The sequence below is a fragment of the Leptodactylus fuscus genome, chromosome 5 (genome assembly GCF_031893055.1).
Source record: "Leptodactylus fuscus isolate aLepFus1 chromosome 5, aLepFus1.hap2, whole genome shotgun sequence".
NCBI lineage: Eukaryota > Metazoa > Chordata > Amphibia > Anura > Leptodactylidae > Leptodactylus > Leptodactylus fuscus.
The window spans coordinates 73,901,188-73,927,213 of NC_134269.1; the positions used below are offsets into that span (position 1 = coordinate 73,901,188).

A 26,026-nucleotide genomic window follows, 5' to 3' on the forward strand; every position below is an offset into this window, starting at 1 on the left:
GGGCCAGCCACGCTTTTGATTGGCTAATTAAAAATCCGCCTGTCCTACCAGCACACAGGGGCAGAAATACCCCACATTGTGCCGCTGGTACGGACGACAGGGAAAAAAGATTTATTTGCTAAATCATGGGAAAGTGAATCTAAAGTTGTGTTCCAGTTTTACATACAGTATGTTATGTTTTATTTCACATACATTAGTGCTTAAACCCTGATGTACATCTATTTATGTGATCTAATATATTTGGACAGATTTATTGCACTGGGGCTGGTATCACTGCCTATCTGGGAGACTCTACCATATCCCATAGATAGCCACTATATCGTCACCCAGCTTTCCCTGGGTATGGCTTTGTCTATGATATTGGCGAGCTTGGGCATCAGATTGATGTCCTAGGCGTTTGTCAGCCATCTGTCCAGGTACAATGCACTGCCAGGGTGCAGGGATGCCGCAGCCCAGTGCTGGTGTGTATGGAGCCCTGCTTGCACACAGCCCCTGGACAGCCTCAGCAGCTGCTGCAGCCAAGAAAGGCAGAGCCTGGAGAGGAGAAGGAGCAGCCGCAGCTCCTGCCTGATGTCTCTGGGCGGGTTCACTGCCACTAAAGCTTTTTATCTACTTTATTGTCCCTGACGGCCACTTGCTTGTATAAATTCTAAATAGCCTGTGTCCTGACAGCACAAGGATCACCATGGCATGTGCAGCCCTCACTGCCTGCTGAAGCTGTCCCTGCTGGAAGTCACTTCTTGGCCAGTGCGTCTTGGGGGTAGGGCTGTGCACACTTCTGCCTGCGTAACGCTAGTCTGGAGCAGGGTAGCTAGAAGCTGGAGGCTAGATAGCGCAGCGCTGGGGTAGATAGGATCTCTGCTGGGGCTTCTGGCAGCTTGCAGCTTCCTCCTAATGTGAGAAGAGCTCTTCTTTATTCTTTTGGACAGGAGCCTGTGGAGCACAAACATCTGAGCCTGGGCAGTAAGACTAGAGAGGACCTGGAGGAGAAGAAGCCCCTGTGAGCTGCACCAGGATGAGGCTAGCTACTCTGCTGGGGCTGGCACTGGGATTTACAGTGTTGCTCTCCTTCAGTGCCAGTCAAGGTGCTGACAAAGATGTGACATCTGATACAGTCAAGGAATCCAGAGCCAACAGAGCCAAGAGAAGAGGTGGAGGTGCTGGAGTGGGTCATGATGTCCTCAAAGGGTAAGTATCAGTCATTTACTGCAAATGTATAGGTAATCCCTGTTATATATGTTACTGTACCTGTCCAAATGAACAATATGGAAGAATTCATATATGACAGGTTGACATAGACTAGATGTTAATTATATTGTTCACATCTGATTGACTAATACATTATTTTATATTGTATAATATATATATATATATATATATATATTTATCCCAATATATATATATATATATATATATATATATATTATATATAATATATATATATGTATATATATATATGTAAATGTTTAATCCAAGTAGTGCTGTTTATTATTAGTTTTATCCATAATATTTATATGCACATATAGAATTATTTACTTTGTGACTGTGAATTGGACGCAGGTTTCTTGATGGACTCTAAATTCATATATTCATATAACCAGTACACAGTATCTTAAGACAGTGTACTAGTGCCACTTGGCATAGTTATCTTAAGGTGCCAGCTCCACTTAACTATGCCAGATCTGTCTAGCACACCAGAGCGGTGTCATTATCCAGAGATACTTAAGAATCTTTATACAGATGCAAATGTTAGGGTTCCAGCCTTTAATCATAAGGGTGGGTTCTATATAATACAAACACTGGGATTTAGATGTTCTATCATGTGGATTACACAAAAATGGGGAGTGGACCTTTACATCATGGGTAGAGATTTACTGATAGCTCTTGTTCTCACACACACAGGCTTAGAGTGTATGGAACACAGATATTTTAAGGGATCGGATAGGCTTTTTGCTACGTTTATATCAGTATCTCTGCAACTGAAGTTGGAGATTCTACTTTTTTATACAGTTTCATAAACATCTGTCATTGTCATTATTATACTTTTTTTTTTATTTTTTATAAATCATTAATTCCATGATGCTTTACATCTGAAAAGGGCTTAACATAAAAAAGCCCCAAAACAAGTTTAATAGACTAACATTGTGATCAAGTTATGCAGTGGTATAGAGGACCCTGCCCAAAGGGGTTATTATAATCTATGGGGAAAGGAGGTCTTCAGTATATATTTTAAAAATGGCATATATATATATATATATATATATATATATATATATATATATATATATATATATATTAAGTATATGAGTATATATACAGTATAAGTGTTAAAGTATTCAGGTATAAAGTAATAAGGTTATAAAAAATATCAATATCAGTTCTGTATGATTATGAAAACCCCATAAACTGAGCATTCACAAGCCATAGGCTTCCAGAAATACTTGTCTATTTAGAAGTTGTAGCCTTAAACATATTGAATGGGTTGGGGTAACATTTTCAGCGATGCCTGTAATTCTCTATGATCGCACAGTTTCCGGAAAGTCATTTGTTTGTTACTGTGAAATTGCTATGAGACCCCCTGACAGAGATCATTGCAGAGAATTGTTCAGACAGCCTGTATTAAAATGACAGGATATAGAGAGCTCATGCCAAAATATGTCAGCTATGTGCAATTTTTTTGCTAACAGATAATAAAAATCCCATGAATTATTTTTGAGGGAACATATTTCCAAACACTTTTGCTTAGATCATGGTTGACGTAACTGAACTTAGTTTATCATTTGCGGTGGGGTCCCTTTGACATACAGTATATTGCATCACTTTAAGCTGGAGGTTACCTAAACATTTGGAGTATGTAAGTGAGGCGCGTTCCAGGAAGAGAACAGTCAAGTCAACTTGGGCGAATACTGATATTCTTGAAATATTGCAGTTTTGAAAATAGAATTTTTGATGCAATATTTTCCATTTTATAAAGAAATATATTGTTCCTATGTTATATATTATGATAAAAGTGACTTTTACAACAGAAATACACTTAGACTGATAGATAGATAAATAGATAGATACAAGAAATCTGTCTTCTAGAGTAATAAATAAATAGAGAGATAGACAGAATGTTTAGTTAGGATAGAATTGTGGTGTTGCCTGTTGCTATCTGGAGAGTGTCATTGGAGTGTCATTGATCTTATCAACAGTCTGTGCTGTAGTGGGCACTGTAGCCAGTAGGGGGATCTCCAATGGTTTTTACAAAGGTAAGTTGTATAAAGCTGTTGGTGCTCCCCAATGCTGAAACTACCTAGAAAAGTTAGTACAATTTTAATTCCCTCGTGATGGAAGAGCAGCGAGCAATGCATAATTATTCTTCTGTAATGTTTAAGACACTATACAGATGGCTAAAGGAATAAGACGCACTGCAGTTGGCTTATTCATACAGCTGTGTTTTATCAGGCCAGTCCTATATAAATTCCAAGGAACTGTGCATAGAGAACAGTAACAGTAGTAACTTAAGAGGTTGACTTTGTATAATAAATGCTCCAAATTGAAAATGTAACCTTAAGATATAAACACAAGTACATTCATATGTTTATGTATTGTAAGGCATTGCACGCCTTCCAGGTGCAGGAAACACTTGTCCCCCTTACAGTTTCTATAGCCTTCAGTAATGGACTGTATTTGACTAGATAAAGCATCCAAGACTAGAAAGTTCACTGGACACTTGACTGTATGGTTGTTATATAGGGCCAATGTATTGAGTACTTTACTGATCTTTTATATTCATGTTCTTCTGTCACTTTTGGTAGAACTTAAAATCCGGGTTTCCTCCCACCAGTCACAAAGATTGTATTGTCAGTTTTCATGGAAGCTGATTGTTCTTGAGATTGTGGGATGAGTGCCTGGAATAAGTCCATATAAATACATGAAGAACATATAAACCCCATTCAGATGTGCCCATGTTCAGCATTAACACATCAACCCTTATCACTGCACATTGTTGGGGGTCTAAGCACAGTTAATATTGAGTGAGGCCTACCACATTAGTTGTATGGCCCAGTTTATGTACAATGGTGCAGTAATAATATATAATTGTGTATCTTCAGTTATATAATAATATGTTTGTAGATCATGTAGGATAAGCATCTCCTTGTTAGTCTTATATAGGCATGTCTAGTACACTTTGTGGTTGATCTCTTCAAGAATGTGAAGACAGTAATGAGATGAATGTCAGTTTATCACATAGTCAGGGCTCGTTCACATCTGCGCCCGGTCTCCGTTCATGCAGGTTTCCATTTCCTGCACAAAACTGAGCAGGAGACGGAAACCTGCAGGACTCTTTCATACCCATTCATTTGAATGGGTTTGAAAGATGTCCGGCCGTGAGCGCCAGTGAGCGTTTTATGCTCTCTGCCACAAAACCATTTTTTTTAAATCGGACACAGAGTCCGACATGCAGTACTCTGTGTCCGGCTTAAAAAAAAACGGTTTCGCGGCAGAGAGCATAAAACACTCACCGGCACACATGGCTGGACCCGGTCTGACAGCTTTCCGTCTTCTGCATGTAGAAGACGGAAAGCTCAGAACAGACTCCGGGCGCTAGTGTGAACCTAGTGTCAGTCTATGAAATTCTTACTGGTAGACATATAACAAGATCAGAGGGTGGAGGGAATAGTTATCAACTCAGCAACAATGAGAATGGGTCCCCATTCTGAATGGAGCAGTGGTCTGAGTTTGGTCTCAGTTGTTGGACCCCTACAATCTGCAAGTGATAGAATAGATAAGATAATCCTTTAATAGTCCCACTATGGGGAAATTCAGTGTGTTACAGCATCATGGATAATACAGTAATATACAGTCCTATGAAAAAGTTTGGGCACCCCTATTAATCTTAATCATTTTTAGTTCTAAATATTTTGGTGTTTATAACAGCCATTTCAGTTTGATATATCTAATAACTGATGGACACAGTAATATTTCAGGATTGAAATGAGGTTTATTGTACTAACAGAAAATGCGCAATATGCAATAAACCAAAATTTGACCGGTGCAAAAGTATGGGCACCTCAACAGAAAAGTGACATTAATATTTAGTAGATCCTCCTTTTGCAAAGATAACAGCCTCTAGTCGCTTCCTGTAGCTTTTAATCAGTTCCTGGATCCTGGATAAAGGTATTTTGGACAAACAATTCAAGTTCAGTTAAGTTAGATGGTCGCCGAGCATGGACAGCCCGCTTCAAATCATCCCACAGATGTTCAATGATATTCAGGTCTGGGGACTGGGATGGCCATTCCAGAACATTGTAATTGTTCCTCTGCATGAATGCCTGAGGATTTGGAGCGGTGTTTTGGATCATTGTCTTGCTGAAATATCCATCCCCGGCGTAACTTCAACTTCGTCACTGATTCTTGAACATTATTCTCAAGAATCTGCTGATACTGAGTGGAATCCATGCGACCCTCAACTTTAACAAGATTCCCGATGCCGGCATTGGCCACACAGCCCCAAAGCATGATGGAACCTCCACCAAATTTTACAGTGGGTAGCATGTGTTTTTCTTGGAATGCTGTTTCTTTTTGGACGCCATGCATAACGCCTTTTTTTATAATCAAACAACTCAATTTTTGTTTCCAAAATGAAGCTGCCTTGTCCAAATGTGCTTTTTCATACCTCAGGCAACTCTATTTGTGGCGTGCTTGCAGAAACGGCTTCTTTCTCATCACTCTCCCATACAGCTTCTATTTGTGCAAAGTGCGCTGTATAGTTGACCGATGCACAGTGACACCATCTGCAGCAAGATGATGCTGCAGCTCTTTGGAGGTGGTCTGTGGATTGTCCTTGACTGTTCTCACCATTCTTCTTCTCTGCCTTTCTGATATTTTTCTTAGCCTGCCACTTCTGGGCTTAACAAGAACTGTCCCTGTGGTCTTCCATTTCCTTACTATGTTCCTCACAGTGGAAACTGACAGGTTAAATCTCTGAGACAACTTTTTGTATCCTTCCCCTGAACAACTATGTTGAACAATCTTTGTTTTCAGATCATTTGAGAGTTGTTTTGAGTAGCCCATGATGCCACTCTTCAGAGGAGATTCAAATAGGAGATCAACTTGCAATTGGCCACCTTAAATACCTTTTCTTATGATTGGATACATCTGGCTATGAAGTTCAAAGCTCACTGAGGTTACAAAACCAATTTTGTGCTTCAGTAAGTCAGTAAAAAGTAGTTGGGGGAATTCAAATCAATAAAATGATAAGGGTGCCCATACTTTTGCACCGGTCAAATTTTGGTTTAATGCATATTGCACATTTTCTGTTAGTACAATAAACCTCATTTCAATCCTGAAATATTACTGTGTCCATCAGTTATTAGATATATCAAACTGAAATGGCTGTTGCAAACACCAAAATATTTAGAACAAAAAATGATTAAGATTAATAGGGGTGCCCAAACTTTTTCATAGGACTGTATTACAAGAAAGAACACATACAAGCGCATAGCAGATAGAAAAGACACTAGGAGTCATAGCAACTAAAAAGAAAGACTCGGGATCATTTAGTTCTTTGTGCGGATTGATCTTCGCTTAGCCTGATGTTGATTATACAGCCTGACCGCGGTTGGGCGGAAGAACCTCCAATAGCGCTCCTTCTCACACTTGGGGTGAAGCAGTCGGTCACTGACAGTACTGTTGACCGATATCGGGATATAGGGGATATCAAGCTACGATGAGAAGACCCCCTTTAACTAGTAAAGTTCTGTTTTAGAGAGATACATATGATGCTGAAAAACAGAAAGAGAATCTAATCAGGTCAGGTTGTATAGTGAGTGGTTACATAACGTACATGTACTGAAAAGAGAGGCCATGATATTTATACACAGTCTGTTACTTTGATCACAATGTTCTTTTCAATACTTGGGTGTTGGACCAGTAGATAATTCTGCTGCATTGCACGAATATCTCATTTATATGCAAATTAGAATTGTAAGATTTGGATTGGAAGTAGATTGGAGCTATGTTGTCTATTCCAGCCTGCAGCACGTTCAGCATACTATAGTGCTAGTGATGAGACTTTGGGAGTACTTGTAAGTAATGTTTACGTTGGCTGAGAACTTTATCCAGTGCTTAGAATGTGAGCAGCGATTCAGTGTGAACTTTCCGTTAACCCTGTTTAATGACGGAATCTACAGTAACAGTATAGGTGATGGGAGATTCTTTCCTTTTTCAAGCAGAGGGGATAACCCCGTCATTCCAAACAGGGTAAGAGACTATCACAGTTTTATAGCTAAACAAAGTGGTAAGATGTTTTTTTTATTTGTAATAGTTATGCGGTACAGTAAAGTTTTATGTGTTTTGCGCATCTGGCCTGTGAGATCCTCATTTTTACATGCTGAGAAATGAAGTCATTGATGCTCCCAGTGGACTCTCTTATCTAAACTGTCTTAGTTTTACTAGTGTTAAGCTTTCAAAGTTCTTAAAATGTATAAAAAGTTGTTGGCAGAACTCGAGATTGGATTGTCTTATGCTTATGCATCTAAGGCTGGGGACACATGGGGAGGAGTCGCAGTGGGTTAGCTGCCACGAACTTGCCAGCACTAACCTGCCTGTAGCCTACAGAAGCAGCATTATGGATGAGAAATAGAACAAAGTAATCTGCACTGCAAGTTATAAACCTGCAGCATGTCATTTTCCGATAGGGTTTCGCCTGCGGCTATCAGCTTGTGCCATGTAGCGGCTTTTAGCTTTTATCTTGGGACCCACCCACTGTGAAAACCTGCCGAAAATCGAACAGAGGCTTGTTTTTCACATAACTTACTTTTTTGGATAATTTTTGCAGTGGTTTCAGTGTTTTTTTTGCAATGGGGGCTTGCAAAAAAACACACAGAAATTCAGCAGCATGTTCACACTGGGGCCCAGATTTATTATTTGAGCTGTGCCAAGAATATACTCAAAAAGGTGCCTCAATTTGGAACGTTTTTGGTACATCCTGGCACATCTGAGCTCCTTTGCCCTGCTTGCCACATTTTTAGACAGTGGTTGATATGGGGTGCAATCTAGGCAAGCCGGGGGGGGGGGGGGGGCTGAGAAAACTGTTGTGAGATACCAAAAATCTAGACTAGTTCCTTACTGGTGTAGATTTGAGATCAGGTGAGCCTGCAAGCACAAGAACTGCTAAGAGGCCAGAGCCTTTTAGTGATATAGGCGAGGATTGTGCCTGTTGGGAATTAATTAAGGCTCATGTAATCTCCGGTTTTAATTAATTCCACTCTATGGAGCAACACGGTGGCTCAGTGGTTAGCACTGCAGCCTTGCTGCGCTGGAGTCCTGGGTTCAAATCCTGCCAGGAACAACATCTGCAAGGAGTTTGTATGTTCTCTCCGTGTTTGCGTGGATTTCCTCCCATTCTACAAAGATATATTGATAGGGGAAATAAATGTACATTGTGATCCCTATATGGGGCTCACAATCAGGGGAACAGTCCGTTTTCAATTTATTCACACCTTTCTAGGAGAAATAAGAGATGAATGGCACCTCTCAGAAAAGATGTTACAGAACTAATATATTATTGGGAATACGAGTAGTTACCTATACAGACATGTCAGGAGAGGCCGCGGGTCCTCCTAAATCACTTTTCTTTCTATCTTAAATTACAAATTGAGAGAAATGACACCGGTATTAAATACTATTACAGTGGATGAGGGTGAAAGGTTGGAAACGTTACTGGTTGGAATGAAAAATTACTTACAGATGTAGACACAATCTAAATATGGTTCCAAACGTGTGCCTTAAGGCATGGGGGCGACATTCTAAATACATTGCATTGCTTGTCTTGGGTTGGCTCTGAATTACAGTCTGCATTGCAGTCCAGAGCTGCATTTACCATTCTTCTTGTTGCCAATGAAAACAATGTACAAACTTGTGCTCGGGCACATCTTTAACAGTTTAGTAATGGGACAGTTAGATTTTCCAGCATCAGATTACTATAGATTGTTACTATTACACTGTTATACCACACCCTCTCCAAGTGTCTTATGTGCCAGACCACACCCTTCCCAAATCTCTAATGTGCTAGACCACACCCTCTATGGCTGTTCTGTGTCCCAAATTACGTCTTTAGCTTCCACATGAACCTGACAGTGCCCTCCTTTGTGGGCCACCACAACGTGTTCCCTTGTGTCAGACCACTCCTTCCCCCAGTACTGCTGTCTATGACATCTGTTGTCAATAAAAGAATAAGAAGGAAAATTTCAGTAACAAATGTCTAAACAAAAGCAAAACAAAGTTTCTGCCATCAGTGGCTTAATACAATCCTATGGATCCCAAGACAAACTTTAGATCAGCCTCCCTACTTTAATTCTCTCATTGATATTGCTCAACCCCATCCACCATGCACCATTTGCGACCGAACCCCAAAGCTCCTCCTTTCTTTATTGCCCCTTTAAATTATTGTGTTTACAGGGTATACCTTTATGTTATATAAGAGCTCCCTCCCTTTTATATTATACACTGACTCTTTGTATTACACACAGCCCCCCTCCCACCTTTATATTACACACTGCCCTCTTTAAATTATACACCGCCATTCACTTATATTCCCCCACCTTTATATTATACATTCCTCCTGCTCTGTATATTATATACTCCCCCACACCTTTATATTATACACATTCTCCTTCTTGGATAGTCTCTCCAGCCATGTCTTGACTGCACACATTTCTTTCCTCCTAATTCTGTAATTGACACAAGGATACTTGTACTTGGGCTTATTTCTCATATACCCCTAACCGTTACAGATTGCATGATTTCGGGATCAAGAAGCAGACCTATGATGCAAGTGTCATCATCTGACCATAACTAATCACGGGTCTCAATGATATTGTACAAACCTATAAAGAATAAAATGCTATGTATCCAAATATGAGAAAACAATAACAATCTCTGTTGAAAATTCATGTATTAAAACCACTAAAAAAATGGAGCAAATCCACTAGCATATAGAAAACAGCACATAAAGTCCCAAAAATACAGGTTGCAAAAAAAATAAACAGTAAAAAGTCATTTGATGGTGTAGCAGATTAAACCCTATGTGTTATAAGATTTGAGGAGTAAGTAAACAAATATAAGATAAGATAATCCTTTAATAGTCCCACAATGGGGAAATTTCAGTGATACAGTTTCATAGATAGTACAGTAGTATATAACAAGAGAGAAAACATATACAAGCTCATGGCAGAATCATAGCAACTACAAAGAAAGAAACGCAGACACACTGCAGGATCATTTAGTTCTCTGTGCGGAGTCATGTTGATAATACAGCCCGACCGTGGTTGGAGGACACGAGGAGGGGGTCACAGCATGTAGATATAACAGACAGAAGCGTTTTTTTTGCAGAGGTGGGGGACATAGGCAGCTATCATGATAACATGTGGCAGTTCCTTTGGTAGGTGGTGAGATCTCATGCTCACAGCTGATAGTTTGGTATCTTGCATCAGCACTGTTGTCCATTAACCACAAAAAATGTCCCAAATGTCCTTCATCACAAGCCCTCCTCCTCCTCCTTTCTTCTTACCACTGTGTTCTACTGCCCAAAGAAGTCTAAATCCATCCAGGTAGACAGGGTGCTGCTCTCTTGCCAAGCTTCCATAACCACATGGGGTAGGTGGGTGATGGTAGGTTCCCAGGCTGTAACAGAGTCCCACGTGTCCACAGTAAAAGAAAGAAATACCAGTCAGCTGTAGCATCTTCACACATCAGCAATAGACACCGAAAATCATCTCCTTGAAAGAAGATATATATATATACAAGTATAACATAATGGTGTCTGTAGAGTGGTTAACTGTAGACTCCCCTCACTTAGGGGCCTTGCTGTAATTGTGAACCCTATAGCTACATCACAGAATACACCAATAATGAATGGGGGTACATATTTGCTTCCATTTGGGCATTTGTCTGTGTTAAATAATAATACATCTGTCTTGCCTCCTCCTCATTAACCATGACTAATATCTTCCCACCTTTCAAAAGTGCCAAAAAAGGGACATATTTTAAATTTTGGTATAAATATGGAATGTGCAAAGCTTTCCATCTCCATATGACATAGTACAGTCGTATGAAGTAGTACAGTATGTGCCCATGTACCACTGAGTGCTTTATTACAGCTTTCTCTAACAAGGGGCCATAATAAGACCATGTGCAGCGGCCTGACTGTTCTCCTTTGTGTGAATACATGCTGACATGTTGGGTCTGTAGCTAGTGTCTTCTGTAGTCACTTCTACCTATATGTAAAGACAGTGACTGCGTCATTCTGCTATCTTTAGGAGCAGTATATTTAGTTCTGTTTACAAAGAAGATTTTCCATTTATTGTGTGCAGTACATTTGTCCAGAATCTAGAGATAATGATTTACAGCTGAAATGTCCTGCTTTGTAGAAACCAGTGACTGGGATGTACATGTTTCATACTGCTCCAGTGCTAGATTGTCCTCAGATAACCTATCTCTGGGAGGTTTCCTGTATATGTAGTATGGGGAGACTCCTTATAGCGCTGCCACTTGGGGATGTTGTGTATTTGACACCCTTGGCACTCAGGACTGTCAAGCCTATTCTCTAGACGAACATAAAAAAAAGAAAGGACTTTTTTTAAAAAATTTTGGCTTCTAGTCCAACAGCTGGATAATCTCTCAATGGAGGGATGTTTGGACCCTCATGTAATATAATGCAGAGATACACCCTGGACAAGCGAAATAATCACATCTGATGAATACTTTCTGTCCACATTATTTCAGACTCTGTAATGCACAGTAGTATGACCCAAGAAAAATACTCCGTCTTCATTATGTCCTTGTGAAAAAGATACCCAAAGATGAAAGGATCACAGTTCACAGTGTAGAGAGACATGGACTGAATATTACTGTATTCTGTTATCTGTAATTTTATACATTTAGACAATGAATGCGATATCACCATCTATATATAGTTTTATATATTTATATATACATTACAAGATACAGTTAATTTTCATAGGAATATAATAAATATATATATATATATATATATATATATGTATATATAAATATAATATTTTATATTTTTTTTACGTAGGAATATATTTTTTCAAGCAGATGTTTTATTTATCAGTTGAGAAGTATTGTGCAAATTATCTTTTGTACAAAAGAGAAAAACGTCCTATAACTCAAAGTGAACTTGTGACATGGAAAATGTTATTCAGTCTGCCAGCGGCATGTGATAGGGGAACTGAACAGACTGATATATAGATTTGTAGGAAAAGATTCAGTATAACTTTGTCTAGACTCCTTCTATGGAGGAGAATCAGGAAGGAAACTAAACTAAAAGATTTCACGCAACACTATATATCATATATCTGCTCAGCTCCTTCTGCTCTATAACATACTGCCCCCAGATTGAACAGCATTTTTAGTATTTTGTATTACCCTAACCCTTCAAGAGTGGTGCATGGTATAGTACATTCACTGCACTACATGCAGATAGCCAGCATACAGTATCTCACTCAGCCTATGTGCCTATACAAAGAACTTGGTTAAATATTTAATGTATAACATTTATTATAAAATATTATTATATTGTCAGAAATAACTTGACAAAATAACAGTTTCTTATATATACAATCATTGCCTTGTTGAGACAATTGATATAGAGGCAGATTGATCCTTCCTCCAGGGTCCTGTCTCCTGTCCTTGTCCCTAGGGAAAACCTAATCTAAGGTAAGGGTATTGTGGACCTCCAGAATAAATGAAATATTATTTAAGTAACATATGTAAAGGTGACATATAACTTATTGCACCAGTGACATTTTGCCCTTCAAGATCTATTTTTTTTACTTACTAGTAAAAGTCTTCTAATGTCGAATCACCGTTCGTATGTTTTTTTTTGTCCTTTCTACCTTGCTGCTGGAAAAATTTAGTTAGATTTTGAGTGGACTTGGTACAAATCCTATTTTCTGCTGTCCATTGCAAGATCTTTGTGACACACGTGTTTTAGCTGAGATGAGAGAATTTTCTCTTTTTTTAACAAATAGTTCTAGGCAATGTTCCGAGAGCAGAATATTTTTTTCTAGTTTTAAATACAACGTCCCTGTTTTTTTAATATTGAACTCCATGGGGAAAAGGTCACATAACACTAACAAGCGCATGCTGTAATAATAAGTCATATGGTGTGATCTGTATTAGTAGATAACTAATAAATACTAACAGTTCACTTCTGACCATTACTACTATATAGTCCAGCAGACAAACCAATATAATAGGTTGCCCTGTGAATATAAGCGTACATATTGTTATGTTATGGCAGAAGTACAGTATATTTAGGACTTAGGCCTCAAAATCACGGCCGCAAAATAGCGCCGCGTATACGATCCCGGCTCCCATTGAAATCAATGGGAGCGTATACGGCCCACAAAGGCTCCCGCGGCGTAGACGTGCCAGATTACGAGCCAAAATACATTGTGTGAATGCACCTTTAAAGGAATTTTCTGGGACTGTGATATTCATAACCTATCTATAGGTTTTCTATAACACCTTTATTAACCTTCTTTTATCTACTTAATGTATGTAATACATCATGCAGCAGAACACATACAGCTTGATTCTTGATAACAAGGATTTAAAGCCAATTTTTCATAGTTTTTCCATAGATAGGAAAACTATGTGTTACAAATGTACGTTTGTCACACCCTAATTCTAAAAACTAGTTCCTCCAGGATATATCAGGTGTCGTGCACTATTATATGAGCTTAGTCTTATCTCTTTAATATGGCAATCTGTACAGAAATCAGAAATGTCAAACCTGCAGTTTTCACATTGGCCACTAGATGTCAACACAGATGGTTCACATAGGGTTAAAAGGGTTGTCCAGGGGTTTTACTTTTAGATCATGTTAAGTTAAATTTACTAACTAAAAATAAATGGGCACCTTCTGAGACAGGTCAGGTTTTCTTAGCCACCATGGCTGCAACATCCATGTGCAACTCAGTTCTCCCAGTAGCTCAATCTGACATCATCTAGTGGCCACCTACCTTAGATGTAGATGCACCGTGCCTTCATAAAATAACAGTCTATCTCCATGTCCGTATGAAGGGGCTGTGATTATTATTTTATGGGGTTGGCAAGCTGGTAACATTTGCGATACTATCCTGACTGATCCCCTAAGGTTTCCACTGCAATGCATCCCAGGTCTCTGCTTGTCACTCCTCTCAGCCACTCATTGGATGTAGTGCTGATCATGTTCTCAGCCCATGTTCTAAGAATTGGTCCACCGTGAACATACAAACTCCTTGCAGATGGTTTTTTGCCCTTGGTGGGATTTGAACACCAGGACTCCAGCGCTGCAAGGCTGCAGTGCTAACCACCGAGCCACCGTGTGGCCCCTTCTTTAGTTTTTCCCCACTCTACAACCCTTGTCCATTAGTACACTGCAGTCTTCTTCCCTGATAATTCTGTGTTTGTGTGTCCATATGTAGAAACTTCATTATTGTTCAAGGTTCTGTTTCTACTTGTCCAGACTTACCCCTTTCCAGATATTCATGGGGTTTAAAGCATACTTTCAAGTTATAGCATGATTTATTACACCTAGGATACACCATCACTTTTCGGATCAGAGAAACTATGGAACCCCGACCTTATAGTAAGAGTCACAGCGCTGGTTTACTGCTCTGTCTACTTCAGATGAGGAAATGAAATGGCTGTAGACTATTATAATTTGTGGTCAAATTTTGGGTAATTATGTTTATTTTATAGCAGTTATCTTGTACTCAATATTTTCTGCAAAAGGAAGGAAGTTCAGCCATATTGGTTGTCACTTTTGAATATGTGGTCCAAGGTATTGTGTACTGCCACCTAGTATTCATCTCTAATGGGTCTGTGTACAGTGAAACTTGGATTGTGATATCTGATCCTTGGTTATTTGAGTTGTTGCATTGGATAGAAATGGTTAGAAAAGTGAAACTTTAGCCGGAAATGTTATATATTGTGGGGAAGTTAGCTCGGTAGAAGCAGTGGTGTGAACTCAAACAGTCAAGACGGACACAAAATTTGCAGCAAACCTGTTTATTTAGAAAAAAAAACCCAGGAGAATAAATAAACTTTGGCTTCAGGCACAAAATTAGCAAAATAAAATACAGCCTTAACTTTAGGCAAAAACAAAATAAAAAAAACCAGTACTGATACAAACAAAACAGGAGCAATATTGTCTCACCGGACTCAGGGTTACAGGACAGAACCACACACCTCCTTTCACCTCATGGAACTGCCTTGCAATGCAGGAGATGCAGCATTTTTCTGGCCCAGTAATGAGCCCAGGATCTACACCTGTGCTGAGGCCTACTCCAGATCTGCCCTGGACCACACATATGTCAGAAACCTGGGGCTGATATTCTTGGACTCCAGCACTCTGGCTGTCACCTTCTCACAATTTTCACTTATTTTTGGTTGTATTCTTTTTTTTTACGTTTTAATATTTTTTTATATGCTTCTTAAAAACTTTAGAAACTTTTTTATATTCTTTTTTCTGTCCTGCAAAGGAACTTGAACATGGGATAGCTTGATCCCCTGTACAATATGCTGCAGTACTTCTGTATTGCAGTGTATTGCATATACAGTAGATTGCCTATGTTTTATAGTGAAAGCCAGCCAGGGGGCTGTTGATTGATCTCTTGGCTGCCTTGGCAATGCAATCTCCTCACAAGGGAACCGAGAGGTTGAAAGGGGTAAGTGATCTTGCTTAATAACCACCCAGATGCGAATGATCACTATTGACCATGGTATCTGAGGAGTTAAGCTATACCAGTTTATTTTACCTCCTGCAGCTAGTACTCGTCCCTACTGAATGTTATACAATATACACTGAGTGCTAAGTAATAGCATGACGCAGGGGTTAAGGGGTTAAAACACCCCCTGTCTATATGTTCTGTTAGACCATATAGACATTGCAGTGGAGTCCCACACTTTGGGGCCCCTTCTATGAGCCAAAGCAAAGTGCTGCGAAGTAAAGCTGCATAATAATGGATCAACTCAGTCTGGTTACTCTCAACTCAATTTGGATACCAGGTAGTTAGTTTTGCAGGGCAGAAAGTACCCACTGTATGTAGCTGGTTGTTATCTATAGTGATAATCTATCCGCTGAGCAGTGTTTAGACACTTAACATGGACACGAGCATGTTTAGACATGTAAGTATAACTTTGACATCTCACCTACCTAAAAAAGGACCAGTTGTGGCGCTTTTTAGTATTGGAAAAATGACAAAAGCAGTCTAAGGTGAGCTGAGGTGATTTGGTACTACTGCTCTGGCAGAAATGGTTTTTCTATTACATAGTCATCCATTCATTTGTATGATCTTCTTGTAATACTATATTTCTCCAAGGGAAATGTATAGACAATTAAACTTTGGCCAATAACATATTATATTGCTGGAAGTCCAGAAATAATCCCATTGAAGAACTAGGTTATATCCAGGAATAAGGTGACTATACGCATGTAATGGTGATCATCTAATGTGTATGACTGGCCTCCTGACTTTTCTCCAATGCCATATATTGGGGAAGATAAACTACAGAATCCAACTAAACCTTTCGTTCTTTACAAGGTTGTCCACTGTCGGACTCCTCCGCCAGAAGACTTCTCTCAGTACAGTACACAAGTATACATGCAGTGCATATGCTTTACTCGACCATGTGGAGCGAGAGATTGACCTACAGTATTCTGAAGTGTATGGCTGGCTTTAGTGTTTTTTTTAGAGGATTTTTGTTACATGGTAGTCACAGTGGCTATGCTGTATTATAATAGTTAATGAGGCTAGTAATACTGACCTTTGTACTCTCAAGAAAGCCATACACTTTATTCCTGTGTAGCCGTTTCTCACGTCCCCCTTCCCACAATATATGCACTTGATTGCCCTCTTGGGCGTAATTTTTTAAGACTGGTGTGTCATACACTAGTCTTAACAAGGTCTCTCACAGGCACAAGGTGCACCTGACTTCTTAAGGAGATCTAGCCCCTTAGGCGCAACCCCATGCAGCAGAATTGAAATTGATACCAGTCAGGAACTGCCGTAGATTTCATGTTCCCATCCCAGCCCGTTTTGCTCTCTGCTCACTTTCGCAAAGAAATGGTGAGTGAGGTGCAGAGTGAACAATGTGGTGCATCTTTGGCGCCAGAAAGAGTCATGTACTAAAGATGCTCCATAACTGCAACCATGAACACCGAAAAGCTACCATAGATAATTAATAAATTCCCCCTAGTATATAGTATTATATCCCATTCATGTACGTTTTTAAAGGCAGTCGCCTTCTGCAACTTGTACGTAATATATTTTACAGTCACAATAGAACCACCTTTATTCAGGTAAAAAGCAAGCGCTGACACGTCAGTGATAGCAGAAGAAAGAACTAGAGAGAGCTTTTTAAGAACTCTGCATGCCACGGTAGTGTCTGTGAACGCAGTCACTGATGTTCTAAAGATTATCGTAAAATTGCGTACTTATTTCCTGTTGCTTATTTTAGTAACAGGAAATACAGCGGCTTGTGTGTTATGCAGCATCTAAGGAGTTAAAGGTCCCTGAAATGACCATTTGTCTGTAATTTTTTAATGGACTTTGTTGTGCCTGGGGAGAGTCCAACTCATTAAGTTGTAGCTGAGTGAGAGCATCCTGGACTCATTAAAATACTGCTGAGCTGGGCAGAACGTGGGCCATGGTGACCGTTAATACCTCATCAGGTTTTTTATTTTCTAAACTCTCAGGCGCAGCGTCCGTTCCACTTGTCTTTCACCAACCAAATAATGTGTCAGTTACATAAACCTCAGAAAGCTGATACTTTTCTGCAGCTACCTGATTTTTTCTTCTTGCATGAGTAATGATATTAGATTAAATACAACTCTTAGTCCTTTTTCCTATGACATAAAGAAATGAACATCTGTTTCTATACTTGACACTTTAATGCCGTTTAGCCACATTGGTCTAATATTCTGCTTTTGTTTTTAAGACCCAATGTTTGCGGATCCAGATACAATGCATACTGTTGTCCCGGGTGGAAAACATTACCAGGAGGAAACCAATGCATCGTCCGTAAGTTGCCATCTCTTTATTATATACTTACCTGCTAATACTATATTTCCTAGGTTAACAGGTTGTGTTTCACCACCTACTTGCCAACCCTGAGTGCCACAACTTTTCTGAATGATGGTGATCATCAGCCATCATCTTCAGAAGGAGAGTGGCTCATTGGCTACCGGGCCTACCCGGAGGTTAGAGGTTTCCATCAGTACTGAATAGATCATAGGTTATTAGCTGGGCCCAGGTAGAGAGCAGTGAGAACAATTCTTAGTACTCACACCTCACATAAAACTCTCTGCTCTACCTGTGTGCGGGCACCAGGACCAGAGAAGGTGGAGGGTGTGCTAAGATGAGTATTCAGAAAAATTGTCACTATCACTCCCTGGGCCCTTTTACTCTATATGCTCTAGACAATGGCATTACACTGTGTGGGACCTCAGGGCATTATATAATGTGAGACTGGGGGACATTATACTGTGAGTGTTCTTGGGACGTTATACAGTATGGGATCTGGGACATTATACTATGTAAGGACTATGGACATTATACTGCATGGGGGCTGGGGACAGAAACAATATGCTGTGTGGAAGCTGAGGAATCATAATGTGGGGTTTGGAGTCATTATAGTTTCAGCTGGCCGCTGAGGAGCCATTATACATTGTGGGATAAGGGCACTTACAGAGATAATATACTGTATGGGGATCACTAAGGAGAGCATAATACTGTGTGGGGTCGCACTGAGAGGGCATTATACTGTGTGGGGTAGGGGCACTTACAGAGATAATATACTGTGTGGGGTCGCACTGAGAGGGCATTATACTGTGTGGGGTAGGGGCACTTACAGAGATAATATACTGTGTGGGGTCGCACTGAGAGGGCATTATACTGTGTGGGGTAGGGGCACTTACAGAGATAATATACTGTGTGGGGTCGCACTGAGGAGCCATTATACTGTGTGGGGTAGGGGCACTTACAGAGATAATATACTATGTGGGGGTCACTAAGGAGAGCATAATACTGTGTGGGTTCACACTGAGAGGGCATTATACTGTGCAGGAAGAATCCTCTGCACTGTTGCAAACAAAAGAACCCTTTAGTTCCCGTCATGATATTTTACCATCCACCCCTTCTTTTAAACAACAGTAAACCCCCTTAATCTCTTAACCCTATCCAGCCTGTGTTACCCTCAACCTCATTTACTATATGTTTTCTCCATTTAGACTTTGCCTTCACATGCTCTTACTAATATAGAACTGGGCAAATCCAATAAATCAATCATTGCAGACAGACAGACAATAAGACAGAGAAATAATGTCTTAATAATTCTTACAGGATGGAAAGCTCCAGTTAGTGGCTTTATGGACATCAGGGGATACATGTTCACACACCTGCTACAATAAACACCTTTTTTTTACCATTGCACATAAGATTGGAACTTCCTCAATGTAATTCGAGTGCTAGATTATAGAAGGCAATGGCCACTAATGGCAACAAGTCATTGTTCATCATCTCCACTATTACACCGCATCATCATTTTTCAGCACATATCCTGCACAGATGTTACTGCTCTCCATAAATTATGGAGCCCTAAACGGGAAGCAGACATACTGCCTCAGCATAGTTATGTTACATGCAGGTTACACCCTCCGAAAAACGCTCACTAAATGTCAGCCAGGCAGTCCGGTGGATTTATGTTATCGAAATAAAATGTCTTTGATTTTTTTAGAGTATTTTTCATTGATTTGACTCGATTGATTCTTTCTGTTACATTTTGTTTTAGTATTACATAATGATAAAGCCTAGCTATCTATACTCTGATCACTTCCATTATTGTGTTGGAAAAGGGTATAGGAACAGGGATTTGACTACCAGACAAGCACTGACCCCCACTTATGTCATATGCTGACCTATATCTGTGACATGTCAGAGGATATGTAAAGGTGACGTTCACACAAACATTTGACCATACATTTCCCTGTATTTCCCTACATTGCCAATGACATATATAAATAGGTATGAGTGTGTGTCCCATTCCAGAGACCATATTACAATACGGATCTAAACTTCCCAAACAGATATCATGATGTCCAGACAATGCCCTCAAAAGGAGCCTAAATACGCTTATACAGTATATACTATATATTTACTATGTCATTTTTCCCTCTGAGACCGACCTGAATACTAATGGATAAAGTAATGACCCCTCGTTTTCGCTGGAAAAGGTCTTGCCACCTGCAGCAGACTCATGTTATTACCTTGTAATGTAAATCCTGTATGCCAGATAAGCAGATTTTCCTACACAAGGAATATAAAAATGGTGGTGTTTTACTATAAGATATGTTTGTCACCATATTTTCACCCAGGCATGCAAGGCCATTTTTGATGCATGATTTTCATTCTAACAGATGATGTCATCGTGTTTTATTTATATAGCTGTTGCTGGGTAATAGCCTACATGTATGATTTAATTTTTATATCACATTTGCAATATTAAAACTCATCATGTGCTTCCAGCTATATGTCGCCATTCCTGCGGTGATGGATTCTGTTCACGGCCTAATATGTGCACATGTCCAACCGGTCAAACAGCGCCATCATGCGGATCAAAATCAAGTAAGTTCTGTATTGTGCCTGGTTTCTGTATAAATGGAAATCTATATATACTCAGAATATAGAGAAGAGAAGAAAGGGGGGCCCTCAGCAAATCTTCAGAAAAATGATACCTTTATTCCAAAGTCCTTTTTTTTTTTTAATGTAGATTGTGAGCCCCATATAGGGATCACAATGTACTTCTTTTTTTTTTTTTCCAATCAGTATGTCTTTGTAGAATAGGAGGAAATCCACGCAAACACGGGGAGAACATACAAACTCCTTGCAGATGCTGTTCTTGGCGGGATTCAATCCCAGGACTCCAGTGCTGCAATGCTAAACACTGAGCCACCGTGTTGCCCCCTCCAAAGTCCAATTGGTAAAAGACAATTGGTAAAAGCAGATATGGGAGAGAGGTGCAGAGTACAGTGTCCGGGTGACGGCCATCTCCTCTGGCCCCAAAATAGAGGGATGCTAATTTTGTATCTTGGAGTCGGAAGTACAAGACAAGATGCAATGTAGAACTTTCGAAGTAAAGAAATGATCATTCACAGTAATTTGAACTGGTGATTTTATAAGCTCTTAAGTATATTTCCACTTCCTGAGAAGTGGTAAAAGTGTATAATAATCACTGAAATATGACACACTCAAGTAAATATACTCCAGTAATTGGCCTCATCCTCAAAATTTTGTCCTGGACGTTCTCCAAGTTGCATGCTGAAATTAAAAAAAAAAAGCTGTGATGGAACCGATACTTTGAAAACGAATGCGTTCATTCCTCCCCAGATAAAAAGACTCAGTGGAAATATTACAGACAACGTAAGAACAAATGTAGGAAATGTCATATTAAGGGTTCATGTGAGCTTGTTTTCCGTTTCAGAAGCGTGTCTTTCCTCCAGCTTGGAAAAGTATTCTCAAACCATGTCTTAAGCGTCTGTTCACTCTTCTAATCTAAACTACAGTTCAAAGTATGTGAATGAGCTTGATGGGAATGGAATTAGAAGTTGGCAAGAGCTGCATTAATTGAAATCAGTTTTCTTCAGTCGATTTCCTACCCTACTTCTTGGATGATATAATTTCCTATACAACTTGCAAACCAAATATTTCCTTCAGAGGAAGAAAGCTATCTAAAACAACACATTTTTTAAATTTAATTTACCCTTTTCCAATGTTTTATAGTAGATAACATATTTAGAATTAAAACATCACTTCTAGTCTTATTTTAGGCTAAGGCCCCATATAGCGAAACGCAGCAAAAATAAAAAGCTGCGTAAAAGACTGTGGCAGAAATGCATCATGTTTTTTTCTGCAGTGTTTTTCATTGCATTTTCACAGAGTTTTCCTCTACAGACATCCTACTGAACTTATTATACCTACATGGAACACGCCTGTGTTTCCACAGGTATGAATGACGTGATGCTGCAGCTTTTCCACGGCACATTATTTCCTGCAATATGTGGATGGGATTAGCCAGAATCCATCTTGCAGGAACTGTAAAACACGGCGTTTTCAGCCTTACATATATGAGGATTTCCATCTTATAATGTTATGGCATATCCACTGGCAGTCTTAAAAATAAAGAAATTATGATATAGTTGCGATATAGAGATTTAGTTTTTTCCACTTGTGAGCAGCACCCTTGTCTCCCTGATTTACAGGGAACAACCACATATTTCTAATTCCATTCCAGACATTAATGGGGTATCTTGTAGTATGAATACAATTTGAGTCCACAGAAAGCCCTGAGTCAAAAAATCCAAGAATGGAGGTGCATGGACCACTCCCCCCGGATAGGGGCAGGATACAAAAAGCAAAAAGAAAATTGTATCTTGTAGTATGCCATAAAATTCCAGTGTCTGAATACTCCCTTAACTAGGATTTCATTCTGAGAATTAATGGGGCTCCTCACAGTTGGACCCCTATGGATTAGGAAGTGATAGCATATCCAAGTGATATGCCATTTCTTTTAATAATGGGTAAATCTTGTGGTAATCACAGGATTCACTTACCTGCTTACTTCAGATCACCCCTATTTCTTAGTCTCTAAGTCACCACCTCCATCAACTTTAACTCTTTGCATCCTACTACATGTTTTGGTCAACTTATTCTGGCGCAGTTGGAAATTTTTCTCTAATCCCTACCATTACTAAACAGTTTGGCTTATAAAGGCAAGCATGCCTTTCATCACATTTTATAACTATTGTAGACATTTTCTATACCTTGTCCTTATCCGGGGGTTAGTGCTTAGCCTAAAGAGGATGTGACACACCATAAAAAAGGTTCTGGGATTTTATTTTTCAAAAGTAAAACCAACTATACAGTTTAACGATGTTCCAGATTTATCACCCTGCTCCAGTCACTGTGATAAATCTGGAGCATTTTAAGATTACCTAGTCTAACTATGTACTGGCTACCTATTAGACAGTATTAAAGCGGACCTTTCATCACATCCAACTCCAGTTCTTATCATATGTGCCACTGATTCTGGCACAGTTGGAGTTGTCAACTACCCCCTGTCTGACAATCTCTTCTGACATTATAGAGCTTAAATAGCACATCAGTCACCAAGACTACCAGCACTTGTTCCTCGGGAATGGTGGGGGCCAGAGAAAAGTATTCCAAACGCTAACAACCTGAGCTGCTGGAGGTGTTGAAAGGTCCCCTTTAGTTGGTAAAAGTTAAACCAAATAGTGTGGAGAAGGGCCAGATTTATCATTCAGTATCAGACACTGCGACATATCTGCCCTATTTACAGATTGTACAACGAAAAAGAATCCAGCTCTGCTTCAAAGATCCTTAAAACTTAGCGTTTATTTGCACTGATTAAAATCCAAGACGCATTACAAACATTGCTGTTATCACAATAGTTCCATTCCTACTGGGAAAAGCGACCAGCTATTTACAGATTGCCCAACTAAGTTTGCTAATTTAGAACTGGATTAATAAATCTTTCCAAAATCTTATACAGCCAAAAAGCCTTTAATGTGAGACATCTTAGTTTTCTTTTATTCTTTACCTGGAAGGCAGTCAGATGAGAATCACTTTTGATGGTTGCTTTCATATTATGTTTTATTTCACATGATCAGTATTTCCATTTATCTGTAATTACAATCTTTTATATACTCCACTATCTACGTTCCCAGCCAAGATGTTGACGTTAGTCGAAGAGGGCTGGAACATGCACATTAGTCATGTTGTAGACCAAAGTCATAACATACATAGACAATTTTTATTTTACTGTCTTGAAAATTTACAGCATGTTGATTTTAGGGAATCTGATGTAAATATATACTCATATGTTCTCATCCACTTTCATATTATAAAGCACGACCATGAAACTCAGGCATAGATTTATAGATCATTCAATGTCTGCAACAATATCTTCTATGTCCAAAACTACCCTAATTGTGGATGGTTATCTTGGGTTTTATGGGAATTTATTATCTAGAATTGTCATAATTTAAGACACCCATCAAACTTGAGCACACAGAAGATTTAGAGGAGTAAAATCTCTACATATCCACTCTAGCAGATCAACTCCAAGTATGTGATGATGGGGTTGGAGGAACTTTTGGGTCACACTTAACAAAAAATACATTGTCTTATCAGTTGCTTTAGACAAACTCTATGCAGATATAATAATTAGTGCATGGTAAATTGAATACCTCTCTGTAATATCCACTTATATTGGTAATACATTGTATTCTATCATAAGCTGGGGTTTAGGGAACAGGAGAATGGCCTTGGAACAAGTACTGAGTATTCTGATCCTTCATAGTTCTAGGCCCAATAAACATATGTACTACTATCAGTTACTAGCTGTGATTTTCCCCTTGGCTATTCGTACCATTATACTCAATAATTCATATTTATAGGTATAATTTAATGTTTCTGGCGCTGAACAGGTCCGGGGTGGATACAGCCAAACAGACTAACCAAACTTTTAATACCACAAAAGTTCAACAATTAATTCCCTGACAAACCATAAGAATGTGTAGAATGTCTGGTTCATTCACTCTAGACATGTTTAATAGATGTAGAAGGTAACATTGGATGTAGGGTATGGTACTCTTAGACGTTAGTGAAATTTTTACTGCATAAGCTTTAGAAAGCTTTGCCTTCGGTCTTGTCATGACATCAGTATGTCATTTTTTTCCTTAACATCAGACACTGCATACGGTTATTTTAACCTTGAGTTGTAGATACTTTAGATATCTTTACTGGAGGTTCAGGGGCACTAGGACATTAAACTCTCTGTGATAGCAATAAAATATTCTCTCTTTTTTTTGGAAGCCAACAACTGAGATCAATAAGTAAAAGTGTGATAAAATGTCTAATTCTTGCCACCTGTTATGGGTCCAATCCTGTATTGGATGCGTGCAACACTATGCACTCTTGTGCTACAAGACCCCACAAGTCATATTCACACCTCCAACCAGCTTCCTGAAATAGAACCTACATTATCACATTTGGGAAGTTCGGCTATCATGTTCTTCATTTAGAGACCCAGGCACGGTGACGAGACAGATTCATCATGCTTTACATTGTTCATATCAAGTTTATTGTGTTTCAGTATATTTTTAGCATACTCATAAATTGACTATAATATTTGCTATTTATTTACAGACCATACAATAAAACCTTTAGTTATGGAACTAAGATAGAAGATATGCTGCAACAAATTTGGCATTGACTGAACCAAGGCTCAGGGTTCAAGGAACCCTGGTATTATTTACTTCTTCACAAAACTGATCATTCCCATATGAATCTGCAGGCAGTGGAGTCCAGGCTAGTCAGTTGATCATCAGTTGGTGCACAGCAGAGGTGTAGAGAGGAGGCATAGATTATACAGCTCAATAGTGCTTCGACAGCCCAAGTCAAGCTAAAGGGTCATTGTTGGACTCGGTTGCCTAGCCATTGGCAGTAAAATTCAGCCTGGAGATCCACTCCACCGCTACATGCAAATATTACCTGATCCCTTTTTCCAAATTTATAAAACTCTGCCGGCACACATTTTTTTCGCATTAGAAGTTAGCTGCCTAGTCCTTGCCTTGGATTGTTTTTGTCCATGGGGCCTATTCGTAGACTGCTGCCTTCTTAGCTCTGTGAGTCAGGGATATGTACTCACACAGGAACGGGCCTCAGACAACAGCAAAATTGGGGCTCCTGCAGTGACTATGAGAAGGTGGGGCTCAGGGAGGGAGGATATTTGTAGGCCTGTGTCTGCACCTATGTGTCCCGGTGCATCTACATTTGAATAAACTATAGTTTATTATGTGGACTCATAGACCAGTTATGATAGATGTACTGTAATTGGATTCACGGTGGCTGTAGTCTCTCTGCCACTATTCAGGGGCTGGCACAGT

At 39.4% G+C, this 26,026-nt stretch overlaps 1 protein-coding gene across 1 annotated transcript in view; it reads left to right on the forward strand.

Moving 5' to 3' along the window:
- The first annotated feature begins 570 nt into the window (after positions 1 to 570).
- The window catches only part of FBN1 (fibrillin 1), a 158,363-nt gene continuing 132,907 nt past the window's right edge, over positions 571 to 26,026 (forward strand). The window contains exons 1-4 of the mRNA XM_075273441.1: positions 571 to 760; positions 930 to 1,188; positions 18,001 to 18,083; positions 20,586 to 20,684. Of these exons, the coding sequence (XP_075129542.1) occupies positions 1,016 to 1,188; positions 18,001 to 18,083; positions 20,586 to 20,684 (355 nt within the window). The 5' untranslated portion in view covers positions 571 to 760; positions 930 to 1,015. The remainder of the gene's footprint in view (positions 761 to 929; positions 1,189 to 18,000; positions 18,084 to 20,585; positions 20,685 to 26,026) is intronic.